The sequence below is a fragment of the Lynx rufus genome, unplaced genomic scaffold (assembly GCF_022079265.1).
Source record: "Lynx rufus isolate CCGP_SWC_20201006 ecotype Redwood Valley unplaced genomic scaffold, mLynRuf1.p SCAF_3, whole genome shotgun sequence".
Taxonomy (NCBI): Eukaryota; Metazoa; Chordata; class Mammalia; order Carnivora; family Felidae; genus Lynx; species Lynx rufus.
The window spans coordinates 32,207,501-32,226,050 of NW_025814845.1; the positions used below are offsets into that span (position 1 = coordinate 32,207,501).

General features: G+C 34.0%; 1 protein-coding gene across 1 annotated transcript in view; it reads left to right on the forward strand.

The window, feature by feature from the left end:
• SLC30A9 (solute carrier family 30 member 9) overlaps positions 1-18,550 on the forward strand; it is an 86,364-nt gene that overhangs the window by 60,520 nt on the left and 7,294 nt on the right. The window contains exons 10-17 of the mRNA XM_047091242.1: positions 2,940-2,995; positions 5,470-5,605; positions 8,188-8,227; positions 9,043-9,114; positions 9,582-9,689; positions 12,563-12,728; positions 15,036-15,165; positions 17,010-17,123. Of these exons, the coding sequence (XP_046947198.1) occupies positions 2,940-2,995; positions 5,470-5,605; positions 8,188-8,227; positions 9,043-9,114; positions 9,582-9,689; positions 12,563-12,728; positions 15,036-15,165; positions 17,010-17,123 (822 nt within the window). The remainder of the gene's footprint in view (positions 1-2,939; positions 2,996-5,469; positions 5,606-8,187; positions 8,228-9,042; positions 9,115-9,581; positions 9,690-12,562; positions 12,729-15,035; positions 15,166-17,009; positions 17,124-18,550) is intronic.

Genomic DNA, 18,550 nt, shown 5'->3' on the forward strand with positions numbered 1-18,550 from the left:
CCTCAAGGAAACAAAACACTATGGAAAAGATATCTGCACCCTCGTGTTCAGTGCAGCATTATTTACGATAACCAAGACATGGAAACAACCTGGGTCCACACCGTCGCTAGATGAAAAGATAAAATGTGTGGGTGTGTGTGAATGTGTTGTGCATGCACCCACACATGCATGCACACAGATATTCAGCCATAAAAAAAAAAGAAAAATCCTGCCATTTGTGACAACATGGATGGACCTTGAGGTCATTATGCTAAGGGAAATAAAGTTGGAGGTAGATACTGTGTAATCTCACTTATACATGGAGTAAAACAAAAATATCCCAAACTCCTAGATACCAAAAAATCGGTGGTTGCCAAGATGGAGTAAGGGGAGTGGCGGGGGAGGGGGTGTGGGGGGCGGCAGTGGGCAAAAATGGATGAAGGTGGTCAAAAGATAAAAATTCCAGTTATTAAAGAGTAAATTTTATAGTATTTTTATAACTATAATATTTTTTTCTTTACCCCTTGAGAGACTAAAACACCTTAACTTTTAAATTAGATCTGTACCTCTGGTGGTATCTAGGTTTACAATTTCTCTGACAGTTCATTTTTTAAAACTTTTCTCCTAAATAATATATAATACATCATTAATATTAATTGTATGAATTTATTGAGCACCTAGTTTACAATGTAGTGTTTATTATTATTTTTTTTTAATTATTTTTTTTTTCACCGTTTATTTATTTTTGGGACAGAGAGAGACAGAGCATGAACGGGGGAGGGGCAGAGAGAGAGAGAGAGACACAGAATCGGAAACAGGCTCCAGGCTCCGAGCCATCAGCCCAGAGCCTGACGCGGGGCTCGAACTCACGGACCGTGAGATCGTGACCTGGCTGAAGTCGGACGCTTAACCGACTGCGCCACCCAGGCGCCCCCAATGTAGTGTTTAGAAGAAGACAGTCCTTGCTCTGTCTTTTGTAAGGAGGTCATACACTTCAAACAACTAGAAAGATATTCCAAGATGGCATTTAAGCAGTTGAATGATAGTATGATACTGAAGGAAAACCAAAAAGGGAAGGATGATCATGGAAGGGGAAGCATTGCTTCTTAGCCACTAGCTGTTAATATTTCATTATGTTGCAAACCAAACAGATGTAGGTCATATTTACAAAACTGATATATTTGTGTATATTTATTTATATGTTATACACACATACAATTGTGCAGAAAAAGGTCTGAAAGGACACATATCAAACCTAACTCATGCTACCCTGCTTCTGGGAGTGGGGATGGACAGGATTAGGGATGGTCTATGATATCTTATTTTTGTAGAAAAAACTAATAAATAATGGTAAGTAATGATCTGTATTCAATTTATAAAAAACTTGATATTCCACATTTCATTGCATGGCCAACCTGAATAATAAGGATTTTTAAAAATAATTGAATACCCAATGGCTGTTTTGTAAACATTATTAAACCACATTAAACCATGTATACACACACACACACAACGTGAATTCATATTTTAATTTTAATGTATAGGTTTTAAAGAAGTATATGTTCTATCTTAATTTACTCTCATTTTCTTGGTTTGGTTCACTGAAAAGTCATCTTCTATGTGTTAGGTAGTTTTAACCCTCTTTTTCTTTGGAATCCAGTAGAAAAAAAATTGGTAATATTCTGTGTATTTAGGGTAGGATTTCCAGTATTAAAACTTAAAAGTTCAGTATATATTTGTTTTAGTCATTTTCAAGGTGGTGTAATCTCTATATATTTTACTAGAGAGAATGTTTCTGTTAGGTATCTTGTAAGTGACAGGGAAACCTCATCCATGAAGAATTTGGCTATCTTGAAGCTTTATCTATCTGATATTGGATACTGTGCTGAAAAAAAAAAAAAAAGGAAAAACCCCAGATTAGGCAAATAATACCACATAGGGTATTCGCTCAGAGGCTTTGTATTTTTATTAAGTAAATAATTTTAATGAGGTAATCTTTTTTAGATTTCTAAATTCACATCAAATTAGAATAGAAAGGACTTACTGAGGGCAAACATACTAATATCAGGAGTTTCCAGTGGATAATTCTTTTTAACAAAAGATGTAAGAAAAAAAACCAAATAAATAGAAATGAAAGCAAGAAAAGATAAGGTCAGGGGAGAAAGGAAGGAAAAGAGAAAGGTGATAACCAGGATTAAAGACATGTCATATTTTTGCTATATGTGTTTTACATTTTTGTTTTTTTAAAGAAATTAAATCTTAGTTGTAACTAGTCCTCCATCTTTATTCCCTTCTTCCACACCCCAGAAATCACTGCTCTGTGTATATTGATACGTAACTCCTGGTACATGTATGTGTCAATATGCAATGCGTACTGTTTAAAATGTTTACTATATTTGTACGGCTACACAAGTTACTTTTCCTGTGAAAAATCAGATGTTACAGACTACCCTAATCCTTCTTCTATCTCCGAGGTGTCAACAGTTAAATGTGTGTTCTTCTAGACCTTTTCCCGTGCTTTACATTATATATAGTCTAGAAAAATTACACAGGTTTTTTTGTACTTAATATGCTATTCCTAAACTTTTTTTTTTTTCCACTTTAATGGTATGTCTAATGGTATGTCAGTACAGAAAGCTGTCTCTCCACTCCATTTTTTAAACTGTTGTAGAAGTAATTTACAGTTTGGCAATACCATCATTTATTTTGCCATTCCTTATTGATGGATTTTTAGGTTGGCTTTCACATTTTTCGTCCTTATAAGCAATGGTGTTTTGAACCCCATTGGGTTCATCTTTATTTCTGTAAGGTAAGTACTGGGAACCAGAATTGATAGGCTGTTGTGTATGTCCATGTTAAGTGTTTCTTTGCCATTGTCAGATTGCACACTCCAGATTGGTTTTTCCGCACTATTCTCTCCATCTTGCTAACAATTATTTACCCTTTTTACTTCTCCATAGGGTTTGCTAGCAGTGGGCATCAGTAAGTCTGTTCAAACACCAGATCCTACTCATCCGTAAGGACATTGTCTTTATTTTGGTTTTTTGGGGGGCAGCAAGTCATTGAAATAAAAGCAACTGAATGCATGACTCACTGCTGTGTCAAAATAAATTCAGGATCTAATTTGAAAATGAAGTTTAAATTACTTTTATGCTTTATAACAGCATAGAGATCTTGTTCTCTTTGTATTTGATAATTAATAACAAAGCACATATTTTGATCTTAGAGTTCTATTTTATTTGGTTAAAGGAAACATTCCACATTTAGACTAATAGGCACTCAATCTAAAATTTTGGTGGTAATTTTTTTTAAGTTTATTTATTTTGAGAGAGAGAGCCACATGTATGTGCTTGGGTGTGAGGGGAGGGGTAGAAAGCCCAACATGGGACCCAGTCTCATGAACCGTGAGATCATGACCTGGGCTAAAATCAAGTCAGACACTTAACTGACTGAGCCACCCAGGGACCCCAATAACTTTTATTAAATCTCTATTTAATGTATTTTAATCCTTATATTTTGATTTTGAAAATTGTATTTCTGCTAACATTTCAAAATTTATTTGTAAAATGAGTATTCTTTTTAGAATATATTATTTTGAGTCACATCAGTTATTTGATAATTCTTTTTACTAACATAACTAACATAATACTTTGAATTCCACATGTATCATTTAACAAGCTTCAGTAATAGAATTTGATCTATCTTAAAGGCAAAAAAAAAGCTATTTTATTTCTGTAAAGGAGTCTACATATATGCTTTATGTAAGTGCCTTTTTTTACTCAAAAGCAAGATGCTACTGTTTTGTTATAAATAATGACATATTTTGAATATCCTAAAACCGTCAATAAAGCTATTACAAAGAACAACTAGCTTTCTAATCTGCTAATTACACATTATTACAATATTTTACTATGTCAAAAAATTATTTTCCTGACCAGTTTTATGTACCAAAAATTTTAAAACAGGATAAAATTTTAAAATTTGGGGTTGTGAAGATTTCTTCTTAAGGTATTTTTCAACAATCTACCACTGCCCAATAGAGTATTGAGTATTCTAAGTAGTAGAAATATTTTGTATCTGTCCGGTATGATAGTCCCTAGCTGTAGCTACATGTGGCTGTTGAGCATTTGAAATGTGGCTAGTGCAACTGAAGAACTACATTTAAATTTTTATTTAGTTTTAATTAATTTAAATTTAAATAGCTTTATGTGGCTGATGACTAATATTGGACAGTGCAGATCTACATAGTTAAAAATTTCAGTAAGAAACTACAAGATTTTTGAAAACACATAAAATGAAAATAATAGCATTTAATTTAGATCTTAATTAACTTAAATAAATATGTGTATCCCTAATTTGGGGGGTAAATTTCAGAGAAAGTAAATTTTTCTAAATCATGCTGGTAGAACATTGTCACATCTATAAACTGAGAATTCCCTTGGGGCGCCTGGGTGGCGCAGTCGGTTAAGCGGCCGACTTCAGCCAGGTCACGATCTCGCGGTCCGTGAGTTCGAGCCCCGCGTCGGGCTCTGGGCTGATGGCTCAGAGCCTGGAGCCTGTTTCCGATTCTGTGTCTCCCTCTCTCTCTGCCCCTCCCCTGTTCATGCTCTGTCTCTCTCTGTCCCAAAAATAAATAAACGTTGAAAAAAAAAAAAATTTAAACTGAGAATTCCCTATGGCAAGATTACTACATATTTGCAAAAATAATTAAAAAGCAATTTTAATTGAGACCTATTGTTTAAATTTGCATCTGCCAGAAGGGTGCCATAGAGTTTGACTTTGGAAGTAAATTTCCCAGGAAATATTTTTGTTAATGAGTGGTTCTTTACCTCATATGTTTTTGAACTTTTTAATACTCCGTATTTTATTAACACATACAGTAATACAAAATAATGCACATACAGACCAAAGATTCTTAAAAAACAAATGAAAAAAAAAATTTTAAACATCATGAACACACCCAGAAACTGAAGCTCGTAGTCCTGCTGATAGTAGTTAGTTGCTGTGTACTGAACTTCAGAACCAGCAACAAGTGTCCGGCATCAAATTATAGGTAGTATAAATCAGTGATTGGCTGTGCCAGAAGACCATAATATTTAGTTAGAGGCTGCATTACCAGGAAATTTAAATGTTACCCTTTTAATTAAATATCTGAATGCATTTTTAAATAGATTAGTTTAATCAGTATTTGGGATACATAATAGTAAAAGTGCCTCTACTTAATCAAAACAGACTATATGGAAAAGGGATTAGAAAATACCTGAATTTAACCATATTAACTCTGTTTTTATATTTTTTCAAAGATCTTCCAGTTTTTTTCGTTTCATATATTGATTTTCTGACTTAAGTTTGGCACTTACATTTTACTTAAATATAAAGCCGTGACATCTCGATATTGTGAGTTTTGGTTTTCTTTTTCACTGACTCATGAAACATGTTTTAAAACAATTTGTATTTCTTGTAAACCATATTATCTTTTTTATTTTTCAGGTATGGATTTTCAAATATGCGCTATATTGCTTCACTCATTAGTGGGGTTGGTATTTTCATGATGGGTGCAGGATTATCTTGGTATCATGGAATCATGGGATTGCTTAATCCACAGCCAATGGAATCCCTTCTATGGGTAATCCTTTTTTTTCCCCCCCTCAGTTTTCAAGTAATATGAAATAGCGATTAAGTACAGTAGAATGCTTTGTCACATTGATGTTAAAGGGACTAACACATACCTTTTTGACTATAATACTTGGTTATGTATCTGTAGTTGTATTTTTTCGAACATGACTAGACATGACCTCTAAATCCATATGGTTCAGTGATGTTGAACCAAGAGTATCTCTTTAGGTACAATCATTAAGCACTGACTCCTTGGTTAAAATCTTGGGCAGTTCCATTCATTTCTCCAATTACTGTTAAAGAACAAGAACATCTCTATTCATTTTTAGTCCCAAGAATAATCTATCAGTAATTAAAATATACAGTCCCTCACAGTCGTAAGTTGGAATTTTATTTAAAGATCTTTTTTTTTTTCACGCGTGTAGATAGGAATCCTATACTGGGTTAATGGTAGGATGGGAGCATGGTCACCTTCTGTATAATCCTACTTAGGACTTCTGCCCTTCTCTTCTACTCCCTAGATTGCTCTGGCAGCATCAAAGGTAGGGATAGGGGACAGAAAAGTAAGACTTTACTGACAGCAGCATCATTTTGCACTGGTTTCCTCTGGTCTTTGTAGATTCTTAAAGCTGCCTTTTTCTCTCATGGAAACTTCTTGGAGATTACCCTGCACGGCCACTCTGACTCTAGCTCTCTTGATAAACAGATTGGTCACGTGCCAGCCGCTGTCAGCTTCTGCATCTTGTGTAGTTCCAGATTGTTTCTGCTGAGGTTGCCTTGCGTTTTCAAGAAGGCTCTTTGGGCAGCTGATCTCTTTTCTAAAGACTCCTACTTAGAATTCCGTGTTTGGACTCTGTGTGTTAAAACAGACATCTTTAATACCCTCTCAGTGAGGGTGTATTTTTTTTCAAACATAATAATTATTTACTCTGTTGACACAATATCAGTTAGTAGACTTGCCAATAAATTTATTTTTATATGTGCATTAGACATAGTTCACTGTAAACTCTAAACAGTAAGGGTGCACATCCAGCTTTCTGAGCAATCTTAACAGTTAACAGCTTTCTCCAAAGAAATCTTCACTTTTGCTCTTAACCTTAGCTTTTCTTTACGGGCTAGTGGGTGTGGAGCTAGGAGTTGCAGAACCAGCCTAGGGCATCCTCTGTCCTGGCCTGAAGAGACGGTACAGCACCTCATTTTGGAATGTGGGAGAACTTATAACCTAATTTGTTCTCAACTGCAGTGAGTTTCATTTAACATCTTATTACACCTATGTACCGACACAATAACAAGCCTATTAAACTAGGCTTTTCCTACCATTTTTATTGACTGATTTCTTACCATATAATTGAAATGAGCAGGTATATTTTCTCCATTCTGAAAAGGTTTGGCCACTTTATAGATAACATCGTTTTGTCTGATTTGTACGGTATTACTTCATAGAGGCTAAGTGGTCAGTGAAAATTAGTTAAATTTTTGATTGTGTATAAGTTTTAAAGTTTCTAGAAGCTCTTCTTTCTGTCTTTTTGTAACTAAATGAGGTTCCTTCAGACTATGACTCTTGGTTAATATATAATGGTTAACATACCATAGACCGGTTTATGTTTATTAGATTTTGGAATCACTGGCTGATACACACTGTTTCCCTTTTTTGGGTGACAAGTGTATCTTAAATCCTTTCAGGAAAGAGATAGAAGGATTAAAAAAATTACTTAGACGTTTAGCTACTCTTTTAATTATGTTTTAGGTTGGCAGTAGGATTCAGTGGGAATAGCCTAGAATTAAAACTGGAAAACCCATATTTAAGTTTTTACCCTGGTATCATTTTTGTGTACTCAAGCAAATCACATAGCTTGGGACATCTCAGTTTCCTTAGTAGAATTATGAGAGTGTTGGACTGGAATCAGAATTTTCCAAACTTCTGTTTCAGGGAAGCCTAGGGTTCCAAGAAGGAAATGTTGAAAATTCTACATGTGTTTGGTTTGGAGTACATTTAAAATTGTTTAAATTTGTGTTGCTAGGTTAACTGTTTCTGTACACCTTGGATTAAAGTTTTTTGAAATCTTTCATTAATTCAAGGGTATCCTGGAACTGCGAGGTAGATGGTGTTACCCGCCTCCCCCAAATTGATTACTGTTTATAACTGGTTATCTTTCTGAATCAGGATTGGTACTAGGCATCCAAACAAAATCCAGAAGTTACATGGGTATGGATGTGGATCTTACTGTATCCTGATACCCACACCCCAGATTTCAAATGTTTGTGTTCATTTTCAACTTCAGAAAAATTTTCATACCAATTAAGTAATTTTTTCATATTTTATATCAAGAATTTAACTTAGGTCACGGTATCACATTCTACAGAGAAGATAAGTTTAAAAAATGAGATGGCCATCAGATTTTTAACTTTTTTTTCCGTTTATGAAGATACACCATCTATCTCATTGTCCTCGTTTGAGCTGTTTCCCATCAAGATCCTGATCTGGCTAGGATTTCAATTTATGTTTCCGTTTTAAACATTATAAATTTTATGCATGAGTCATTGTGATTCTTTAATGAAATATTAACTTATGCTTTAATACTTATTTTCTAGGCATATTGTATTTTAGCAGGATCATTAGTATCTGAAGGAGGTATGTACTGTCACAGTATCTCTTTATTCTTAATTTAGTAATATATATTCAGCAGTCCACTCTTATAAATTGCTAAATTCCATTGATTAAAGAAAAACTAGAAATAGGAATCTACTTTGAGGAAGTAAATTCTTTGTATAATATAATATGGTTATTCCTATAATGGGTGGGGGCAAGGGAAAACCTTTTTGTTTTTGAGTATTTTATCGTATACTCAGAACATTTGGAGCGAAGTATAAAAACATAACTATATATTGAGTTTTTAAAAGTCGGGTTTTAGTAGTGTTCATCACAGAAAGGTCACTCTTTGCAATAAAATGTTTCAAAGTTTCTGCAAATTTCATCTGTAGCAGTTCTATGACAGAGAAGTACTGACATCATGTGGGAAACTGCCTGACTCATTGCTGAATTCATAGTGTGCTTACTTCCAAAACGTCATTTGCTATGCATAGTGTTCCCTTTATCTTTAACAGTCTGTAAAATGGTGATAACACTACCTGCCTCAAAAGGTTGGGAGGGTCAAACGTAAATGTGCTTAGCGTGCTGCCTGCCAACCAGTTGCTGTCCAATAAATTAAGGTCATTAGGTTGTAGTCAGGAAATTAAAATTATTGCGGTTTAGAAATATGGGGAATACTAGAAATTCATTGTAATGTGATGATTTTTGGAGTCTTGATAATGACTAGTTAATAGAGGACTTTTCTTTATTGACAACCCTGGCATTAAAAGTGTTGTGCCTCTTTAGTTTGAGATGCCATCTTTAAAGCTGGGAGGCATGAAGTTTTTTCCTTGCTGATATGAATGCTTTTCTTTCAGCAACACTTCTCGTTGCTGTAAATGAACTTCGTAGGAGTGCTCGGGCCAAAGGAATGCCATTTTATAAATATGGTATGTATTTTAGGTGTCCTATTTCATTCACCTCCTTTATTTTTTAAAATTGCCTAGTGCTATTTCTTTTTTCCTTATAGATGTGTACAAAATATATCTCAATGTCTTTCCTGTGTGACTCTTACAATATATATGGTCTCTTTTAAAAAGAGAAATGTAGTGTGATATGAACGTGAATACTTTGTATTTTAACTTAAGTGAACTATGGTATTTCTGTATGTACTTATATTATTAGAGAAAGTAAAAAAAAAAAAAAGAAAGTAATTTGACTTTAAATTTGTTACTGTCAACATTTAAACCATGAAGTCATGTTTACATTGAACAGGATGTTTAAAATCAGGATCTCATACATTTTTGTCTTAATTTATATCTTAATTTTGAATGGATACTTATTAAAGTGTTACCTGATAGTATCAAATTAGGATTTCAGAAAATTTCTTTTCTTGTCTGTACCCCAACCGATTAAGTAATGGAAAGTCGTGATCCTAGTACAAATGTTATATTACTGGAGGATACCGCAGCAGTCTTGGGAGTGATAATAGCAGCCACGTGTATGGGCCTTACTTCTATAACAGGTAAGTATTTCATAAATTACAGGTGATTTATTTGTAGTACTTAAGTAATTGTCTAATATGTGGGTATTTTCTTTTATATCACTGAATAATTTAAACCAATAGAGATTGTTAAATACTAATTCCATACTAACCATTTATTTGTATAAGACGAGTAAGATAGCAAAAGTCTTCAGATGTCTCTCTTAGAAATTTTCTTTGTTTGAAATGCAGAAAGGCTGTTAATAGAGCATTTCTATAATGTGCTTAACCTTCCTAGATGTGCCTTAATAAATTATGCAAGTACTCTGAGCTTCCTATTGATATTTGACCTAGTGACCTTGTAGGTATATTAAGATGATATATGGGAGAGAACTTTAATAAACCCTAAAGTTCTAAATAAATATGTATTGTGGCTCTTGTTCATTTGTCTTCCATTGTTAGTGCCAATAACAACTGCTGTTGCTTTCCTGTTTCCTGGACTCTCTAGTTGCATTTATCCTCATTTTGGTAACTAGTTAAGTGTTTGGAAGACCAGTACAGATAAATAAGAAGACAAAAAATCATTTTTAATTTCTAAAACAACCATTTAGTATAAAAAAACTAAATTTCTGAGGTTACAGTTCTCTCAGAATGGAACTTCTTCCATTTTTACCCATTTGCCCTTGCATACTTGAAATAATTGTAGGTGGTAAGCTTCCATGCTTCTGCAGTGTTTCTTTTTTTTTTTTTTTAATTTTTTTTAATGTTTATTTATTTTTGAGACAGAGAGAGACAGAGCATGAACAGGGGAGGGGCAGAGAGAGGGAGACACAGAATCTGAAATGGGCTCCAGGCTCTGAGCTGTCAGCACAGAGCCTGACGCGGGGCTCGAACCCACAGACCGTGAGATCATGACCTGAGCTGAAGTCGGACGCTTAACCGACTGAGCCACCCAGGCGCCCCATGCAGTGTTTCTTAAAATAATCGGAAATATGAATGAATCTTTCTTATTTTGAATGTACATTTTAAGACTAGACCAGCATTCTCTAATGTTCACTGTGATCCAGAATATTTGCATTGTTCTTCCAATTGACCTTCCCATTTTAGACATTTCTTAGACAAATTATTACTTAGCAAAATTTTAGGCTTAAGGAAAGTGAGACTTGATGAATAAGTCAACTGTTAATAGATTTTCTTTTACAAATAATAAAAACCAGTCAGATCAAACTTATACAAATTTTAGTTTTTAGAGTTTCACATTGTTTTAATTAGCTAGGTTAATTCATTTAAATTAAATAACATGCCAAGAAATCAATAAAACATTTTCCAACTAATATTTCTGTGTTTTCTGAAGGATTATTTATATAGGTATATTTTTAAATAAAAATAATGATGTAAATTTGTATTTTTAAAGAGCAGTATTTGATTTTGAACTCTGTAATTACAAACTTCCTAGTGGATTATGTTTTACAAGTGGGTCGTTTCCAGCACTGTAGTACAGATTAGTCATTTTACTTTTTAGTGTTATATTTTGACTAAATGTTAGTAAAGCTAGTGTGTAAATTGACATTTTTTTTTAGTAAAATGAATGTATGTTTACCAAGCATATTAATTTAATATTAAATTTAATATTGATATTTGATCTTTGGAATAAAAAACGTTTAATCATAAAAGCCTTGTATGTTAAGTTTATTAGGAAAATTTTATTTTATTTTATTTATTTTTTTTTTTAATTTAATTTTTTTTTTCAACGTTTATTTATTTTTGGGACAGAGAGAGACAGAGCATGAACGGGGGAGGGGCAGAGAGAGAGGGAGACACAGAATCGGAAATAGGCTCCAGGCTCTGAGCCATCAGCCCAGAGCCTGACGCGGGGCTCGAACTCACGGACCGCGAGATCGTGACCTGGCTGAAGTCGGACGCTTAACCGACTGCGCCACCCAGGCGCCCCGGAAAATTTTAAATATATTTATTGATGTCTGATAATCAACTCTTTTCATTGGTTCTGGGAGAGAATTAAGTCCAAACAAACTAAGGCAAACTTTAGAATCAGAATCACCTGGAGGGCTTAAGAAGACAATGAATGCCTGTCCCAACTCCAGAGTTTCCAATTCAGAGTCTTAGGTGAGGCCTAAGGACTTGCATTTTTACCAAGTTCTCAAGTGATGCTGATGCTGATTAAGGAACCGTACTTTGAGAACCACTGCTCTAAGGTACCTATAGCATGCAGTGAGTTAACTTTTCTCCTTTGTATCTAGAATGATACTAGCTATGCATCATCCTTGAGTGAATGAGAAGAGTGATCCATATCATTTTTTATATGGCTTAATTCTCTCACAGAACCTTGATAAGAAAAATAGACAAAAAATGTTTTGGTTTTTTTTTCAGCTTTTGATCTCCCAATTATTTTGTCAACATGGGACAGGAAAAGTGCTATTAATATATCAAAAAGAAATGGACTCTATTGTATTATTAATATGTATATGATATCTCTAAAATGCTCTGGACCCTCACTCATGTAATGACCAGATGCAAGAAAACAGATCTTAAATAATTAAACAGCCTGATACTCCTATGTAGTGTGAAGCACATTGCAGCATCCCCATTTTGTAGTATAGTAAACCTGTTAGAACAGTCATTAAAGGAATTCAGAATGAATTTTGGGTCCCTTGATTTACTAATTCTGGTTCTTTACTCACTAAAGCTGATTGAAATAATAGAAAATGTTAATTTACTTGAGGGTTGATGGGGGGTAGGAGGGAGGGGAGGGTGGGTGATGGGTATTGAGGGCACCTTTTGGGATGAGCACTGGGTGTTGTATGGAAACCAATTTGACAATAAATTTCATATATTGAAAAAAATAAAAAGAAAAAAAGAAAATGTTAATTTAGTGACTTCTTATGTACTTTATTTAGGTAATCCCCTGTATGACAGCCTAGGTTCTTTGGGTGTGGGCACGTTACTAGGCATAGTCTCTGCGTTCCTCATCTACACTAACACAGAAGCACTCTTAGGGCGATCCATCCAGCCAGAGCAAGTACAGCGGCTGACTGAACTCCTGGAGAATGACCCATCAGTAAGGTCAGCTTATTCCAGTGATGCTGCTAATAAGGTTTACAAAAACGTGTTATGAAATTTGTCAGTTTTTGCTTCACGTATTTCAGTGTCCTGTTGTTAGGTACATGTGTATTTGTAATTTTGCATATATTGTTTATAAAATCTAAAAAAGAGCTATAAGTAAAAAAGATGTACTGTGGCAGATTTGAAATTTTCTGGAAGAGTGAAATCTGTAGGTTAAATTGGTAGAAAAAATAAATGTTAGTAATCCAGAAAGTTCATACAGTTTTTTCAGTTATCTATCACTGTGTGCAAATTACTTCAAAACTTAGTGATTTAAAACAACATTTGTTATCTCACAGTTTGTGTGGGTCAGGAATCTGGGCATGGGCATGGTTTACCTGGGTCCTGTACTTAGGTTTCTTATAAACTGCAGTCAAAATTGTGGTTTATATACACAACGGAATACTACATGGCAATGAGAAGGAATGAAATATGGCCTTTCATAGCAACGTGGATGGAACTGGAGAATGTGATGCTAAGTGAAATAAGTCACACAGAGAAAGATAACCATATGTTTTAACTCTTATGTGAATCCTGAGAAACTTAACAGAAGACCATGGGGGAGGGGAAGGAAAAAAAATTAGGGAGGGAGCCAAACATAGGAAACTCTTAAAAACTGAGAACAATCTGAGGGTTGATGAGGGGTGGGAGGGAGGAGAGGGTGGGTGATGAGTATTGAGGAGGGCACCTGTTGGGATGAGCACTGGGTGTTGTATGGAAACCAATTTGACAATAAATTTCATATTTAAAAAAAAAAAAAAAACAATGCAGTCAAAAGGCGTTGGCTGGGACTGGAGTCATCTCCTGGGGAAGGATCTTCTTCTAAGCCCGCTCATGTAATTGTTGAGAGAATTTAGTTCCTTACTACATGGGTGTCTCCCACCTGGCCTCTTGCTTCATCATAGTATGCAAGATGAGAAGGCAATAGATACTGAGTGTGGACAAGATAAAGTCACAGATCATCATCTAATCTTGGAAATGATAGCTCCTCACTTTGCCATGTTCCCTTGTTTAGGACAAGTCTAGCCCACATTGAAGGAGAGAGGATTGCACAAGGGCTTGAGTACAGGAGGTGGGGCTTATTGGGAGCCATAGTAGACACACTGCTGATCACAAACACTTTTGTATCCAGTTAGTTCTGTATAAGTACATAAGGAAAAGGTATAGCTGCATATTTTCATTAGCTGCAATTTAGTATTAGTCAAATAATGAAATTTTTAAACATGTTGTTAAGACTGAGGTAGGTATACTTTTTTAAAAAGAGTAAATTATATAGTTTCTTGCCTTTCTGGACAAGTTTTGTTTCATTTTGGGCATATATAATTTTATAAATATTAAATGTTATTTTCATCCTAGTTGATAAATATACTTCTTTATTTCTATGGCTAAAGAATTTTAGACTCAATATTTAGTAACTTGCTCAGGATCACTCAGAAATTAGAGTCAAATGTTTTAAGAGTATTTGGAGTCTCATTTAAATTTGTTTTCCCAGTAGCTCTGTCTATCCCCAGGATTAACTGTTTTCTATTGTTTTATATATCCTGTAAAGAAAAGATGTTAATAGTGGTTACCATAGAAAGAAAAGACTTTCTCATTAGTTTCCTAAGGAAGATTGATTAGGGTTAGGGCAGGCAGAAGGGATGAAAAGCAGTTATGACACTTGAACATCTGCTTCCCTTTCTGAAGATCTGGAGGGGAAATCCTGCCTCTGCTGTTGACTAGCTGAATTACCTTAGGCAAGTCACTTAGGTCCCTCTGGGAGTGTTGTATAATCTGTAAAGTAAATTTCATTTATTAAATGCTTTACATGTAGTTGCTACAGTATTAAAATTTTATGTTTGTGTTGGTTCATTACTCCCCATATCAATTCCATGAGGTAGTTATTATTAACCTCATTCTGATAGTACTTTACAGTGGTATCAAGACTTGTAAAGAAGCTTTTGGGAAAAAGAAAAAAGGATTATGAGATGAAATAACATGGTAGAAAAGCAATTTAGAGTTGATTGTTTTTAATCCACCAACTATATAATTCATAACATTTATAAAACTATAATATTTATAAAGTTTGAATCTTTGTATGCATTATGAAAAAATAGCTAAACGGGCATTTTTTTGGATATTGATATATGGCACTTGATGGTGAACACTCTGAAAGCCATCTTGGTCCATTTTTATCACTGATGGGAAAAAACAAGAAATCTGCACTTTGTGCCATTAAAATATATATGTGCATGTATATAAATTTGTGTGCGTTGTTGTTGATTACAGGGCAATTCATGATGTTAAAGCCACAGATCTGGGATTAGGGAAAGTAAGATTTAAGGCAGAAGTAGATTTTGATGGACGAGTTGTTACAAGATCATATTTAGAAAAACAAGATTTTGACCAAATGCTGCAGGTAAGTTTATGTATTTATTGTTTTCTTATATAGCCAAGGGTTACAAAAATTAAATTTTTAAGTAAATAAAATAAAACTGTTACAGGTCTTAAAATCACTTCAGCCTTCAACTTCTTAGGGTTCCAAAATGAGACAAAACCCTTCTATTTACTGTAGATTGGGTCAGAGACAGCAGAAGAGCAAACTTACTGTTCCAGTGCTTGTTACATGCCAGGCATTTTATATATGTTGTCTGATTTACTCTCAACAGCGCTGTGATGTAAAGAAATAATATTTTCAATTTTATACATAGGCACATTGAGACACAGAAAGATTAATTAACTTGCCTAAAATTGCAGAGCCACAGTATGGAGTCAGATATGAATTTAGATCTCTGACTCCAAAACCCATGCTTTTTAAAACTAAGAATTAAATTTAAAAGAGAATTTACAGAGGATGATATAATGAACAGTGCACCGGTTACCACTTGCCTTTGTCAAATCTTCACATTTTATTGTACTGTATTTACTTAGAATTAAAAACAAGCAATTGTTATAAAAATGGGTGAAGCTTTGGTTTTCTCCTTTTAGATCCCATTCTCCTTCCTCCATCCCTAGAACTAAAAATTGTTTTGAATTTAGTACTGTCATTTCCATTCAGTTTTTATACTTTTCAGCATATTTTTCTTAACATAGTAGTATATAGCAGCATGTTGGATATTTAAAAATTGATATAAATGATATACTGTCTGATTTCCTCTACAGTTTGTTTAACAGCATGGTTGTGAGATTCTCCCATATTAATATGTACATATACCTCTAGTTAATTTATTTTAATTGCTATATAGTATTCTCTAGTGAATCTGTTGTAATTTATTTATCCAGTCTCCACTTGGACATTTCTGTCCACAGTGTCATTCTCATACATTTTCTTGTTCACCTATGCAAGAATTTCTTTAGAGTAGTGTACAGCTAGATTTAAAATAGATGGGCTATTGAGTAAACTTACCCTCAGCTTCCCTAGGTATTGGCAAATTGTGTAAAGTGTGTCAGTTTAACTTCCATCATTAGTATATCAGAGTTTCTATTATTTTACATTCTTACTAGGTGGTATTGTATTGACAGTTTTTAAATTGTCATTATAAATATGAGAATTACAATTTATATTTAATTATAATTTATATTCCCCCTGGTAGTAGTAACAAGGTTAGTAAGCACTGAAATTTATTAACCGTTGGGATTTCCTCTACTTGCTTGTTTATTTAGTTAATTTCTGTTCTTCTGACAGATTTATAAACATTTTATTTGTAATATGCTCGACACGAATCCTTCCTCAGTTGTGTATACTAGTTTGTGATTTACTGTTTCACTTTGTTGTACAGAAGGCTTAATGCATTTTTAAACTTTATGTTAAATTTGTAATCTTTTTCTCTAGGCTTTTTATTATCTTGTTCAAGAAATCCTTCCTTTTCCCAGTATCATAAAAATATTCTCCTTTTTCTCTAAAAATATTGTGGTTGGTTTTCTACTCATAGTTTTTTAATTCACTTAGAATTATTTGTTTTTTTAATGATTTGCAGTAGGGATTTAATACTTTTTTCCTATGAAAAATAATTGCCCTGGCACTATTTATTGAATAGTCTGTTCTGTTCCCACTGATTTTGGTAAGCTACCTCTGTGAAGTATTATACTCAATTTTTTGTTCAATTAAATTTTTTCAGAACTAGGTCATCCATCGCCTATTGTGTGAAAGTTTTTCATTTTCATCAAACTTAATGGTGTTACGATTTTTTAAAGAAATCATCAGTGTACTACTATGATTTTTTTTAAAGTTATTTTGTTTTTCTGCTTTCATTTTCTTTATAGGAAATTCAAGAAGTGAAAACTCCTGAAGAACTAGAAACCTTTATGCTTAAACATGGAGAAAATATTATTGATACTTTAGGAGCTGAAGTAGACAGACTTGAGAAGGAACTGAAAGTAAGATGTCTTTGTAATAATAATAATGCCACCTGTTTTTAACTACTTATGCTGTGGCAGACACTGCTAATTGTATCCCGTGTATGCATTTACCTTCTTAGTAACCCCATGGTGTATGACTGGTAGTTGTGAAACAGAAAAATTACTGGGTTAGAGAAGTTGGGTAATTTACTCAAGGAAGGTAAGGGATTGGGATTTGAACCTTTGTCATTCAATTCCAAAATCTGTACTTTCAACCACTATTCTATACTGCTTGCTTAGTTTTCCGAAATAGAGATTTTTTGTTTTGAAATAAAAAGTATTTTGTAAGTTTCTAGAGAAAGATAAAAGGGAAACTTCAGATTTTGTTCAAAAGTTTGAAAAAATAGAATGTGTCCTTGAGCATGCATCAATCTTCCTTTTACTCCATCTGTCATTTTATATTTTCTTTTTGCTTCTGTTCAGTTGGAGATCATTACAATCTATTGGTTTTTTACTGAAGTATTACCTGATAAGAGTATCTTTTTTTTTTTTTAATGTTTATTTTTGAGAGACAGCACGAGCAAGGGAGGGAGGGCAGAGAGAGGGAGACAGAATCTGAAGCAGGCTCCAGGCTCTGAGCTGTCAGCACAGAACCCAGTGTGGGGCTTGAACCCACGAACTGTGAGATCATGACCTGAGCCGAAGTCAGACACTGTGAGATCATGACCTGAGCCGAAGTCAGACTGAGGCACCAAGGCACCCCCCTGATTAGACTATCTTTAAACACATCTCAGTGTTTTCAGATTGTCTTTCATTGGCTCTTGAGTTCAAGTTTTTGCAATAAATAAAACTTATAAAAGATCTTTGACATACATAGCTTGTTGAAGGGAACACATCTTTCTTGATGTTGACCGTTCTTTTGTTAAAAACTGAAGGGAAATAGGGGTGCCTGGGCGGCTCAGTCAGTTAAGCATCCAACTCTTGATTTTGGCTCAAGTCATGATCTAGGGTCATGAGATAGAGCCCCATGTGTGGCATTTCACTGGGCATGGGGCCTGCTTAAGTATGTGCATGTGCGCTCGCTTTCTCTCTCTCTCTCTCTGTCTTAAAAAGAAAAATATTGAAGGGAAGAATTTCTATCACTACTTACTATCTTTTCTTTTAGAGTCTAGATATCTGATCAGATTAATAGGACATCAAATAATACAATTTTGTTTATGTTAATATTATAGTTTACAACATGATTTTCAAGTTTTAGAGGAGCAATTCTCAATTATTTTGGTCTTCGGATTCTTTACATTCTTAAAAATTATTGAGGACCCAAACAGCTTTTATTTATTCAAATTATAATACTTTATTGATATTTACCAAATCATAAATTAAAACTGAGAATTTTAAAAATATTTATTCATTTCATGTTAATATAAATAATATTTTAATGAAAAATAACTATAGTTTCTAAAATG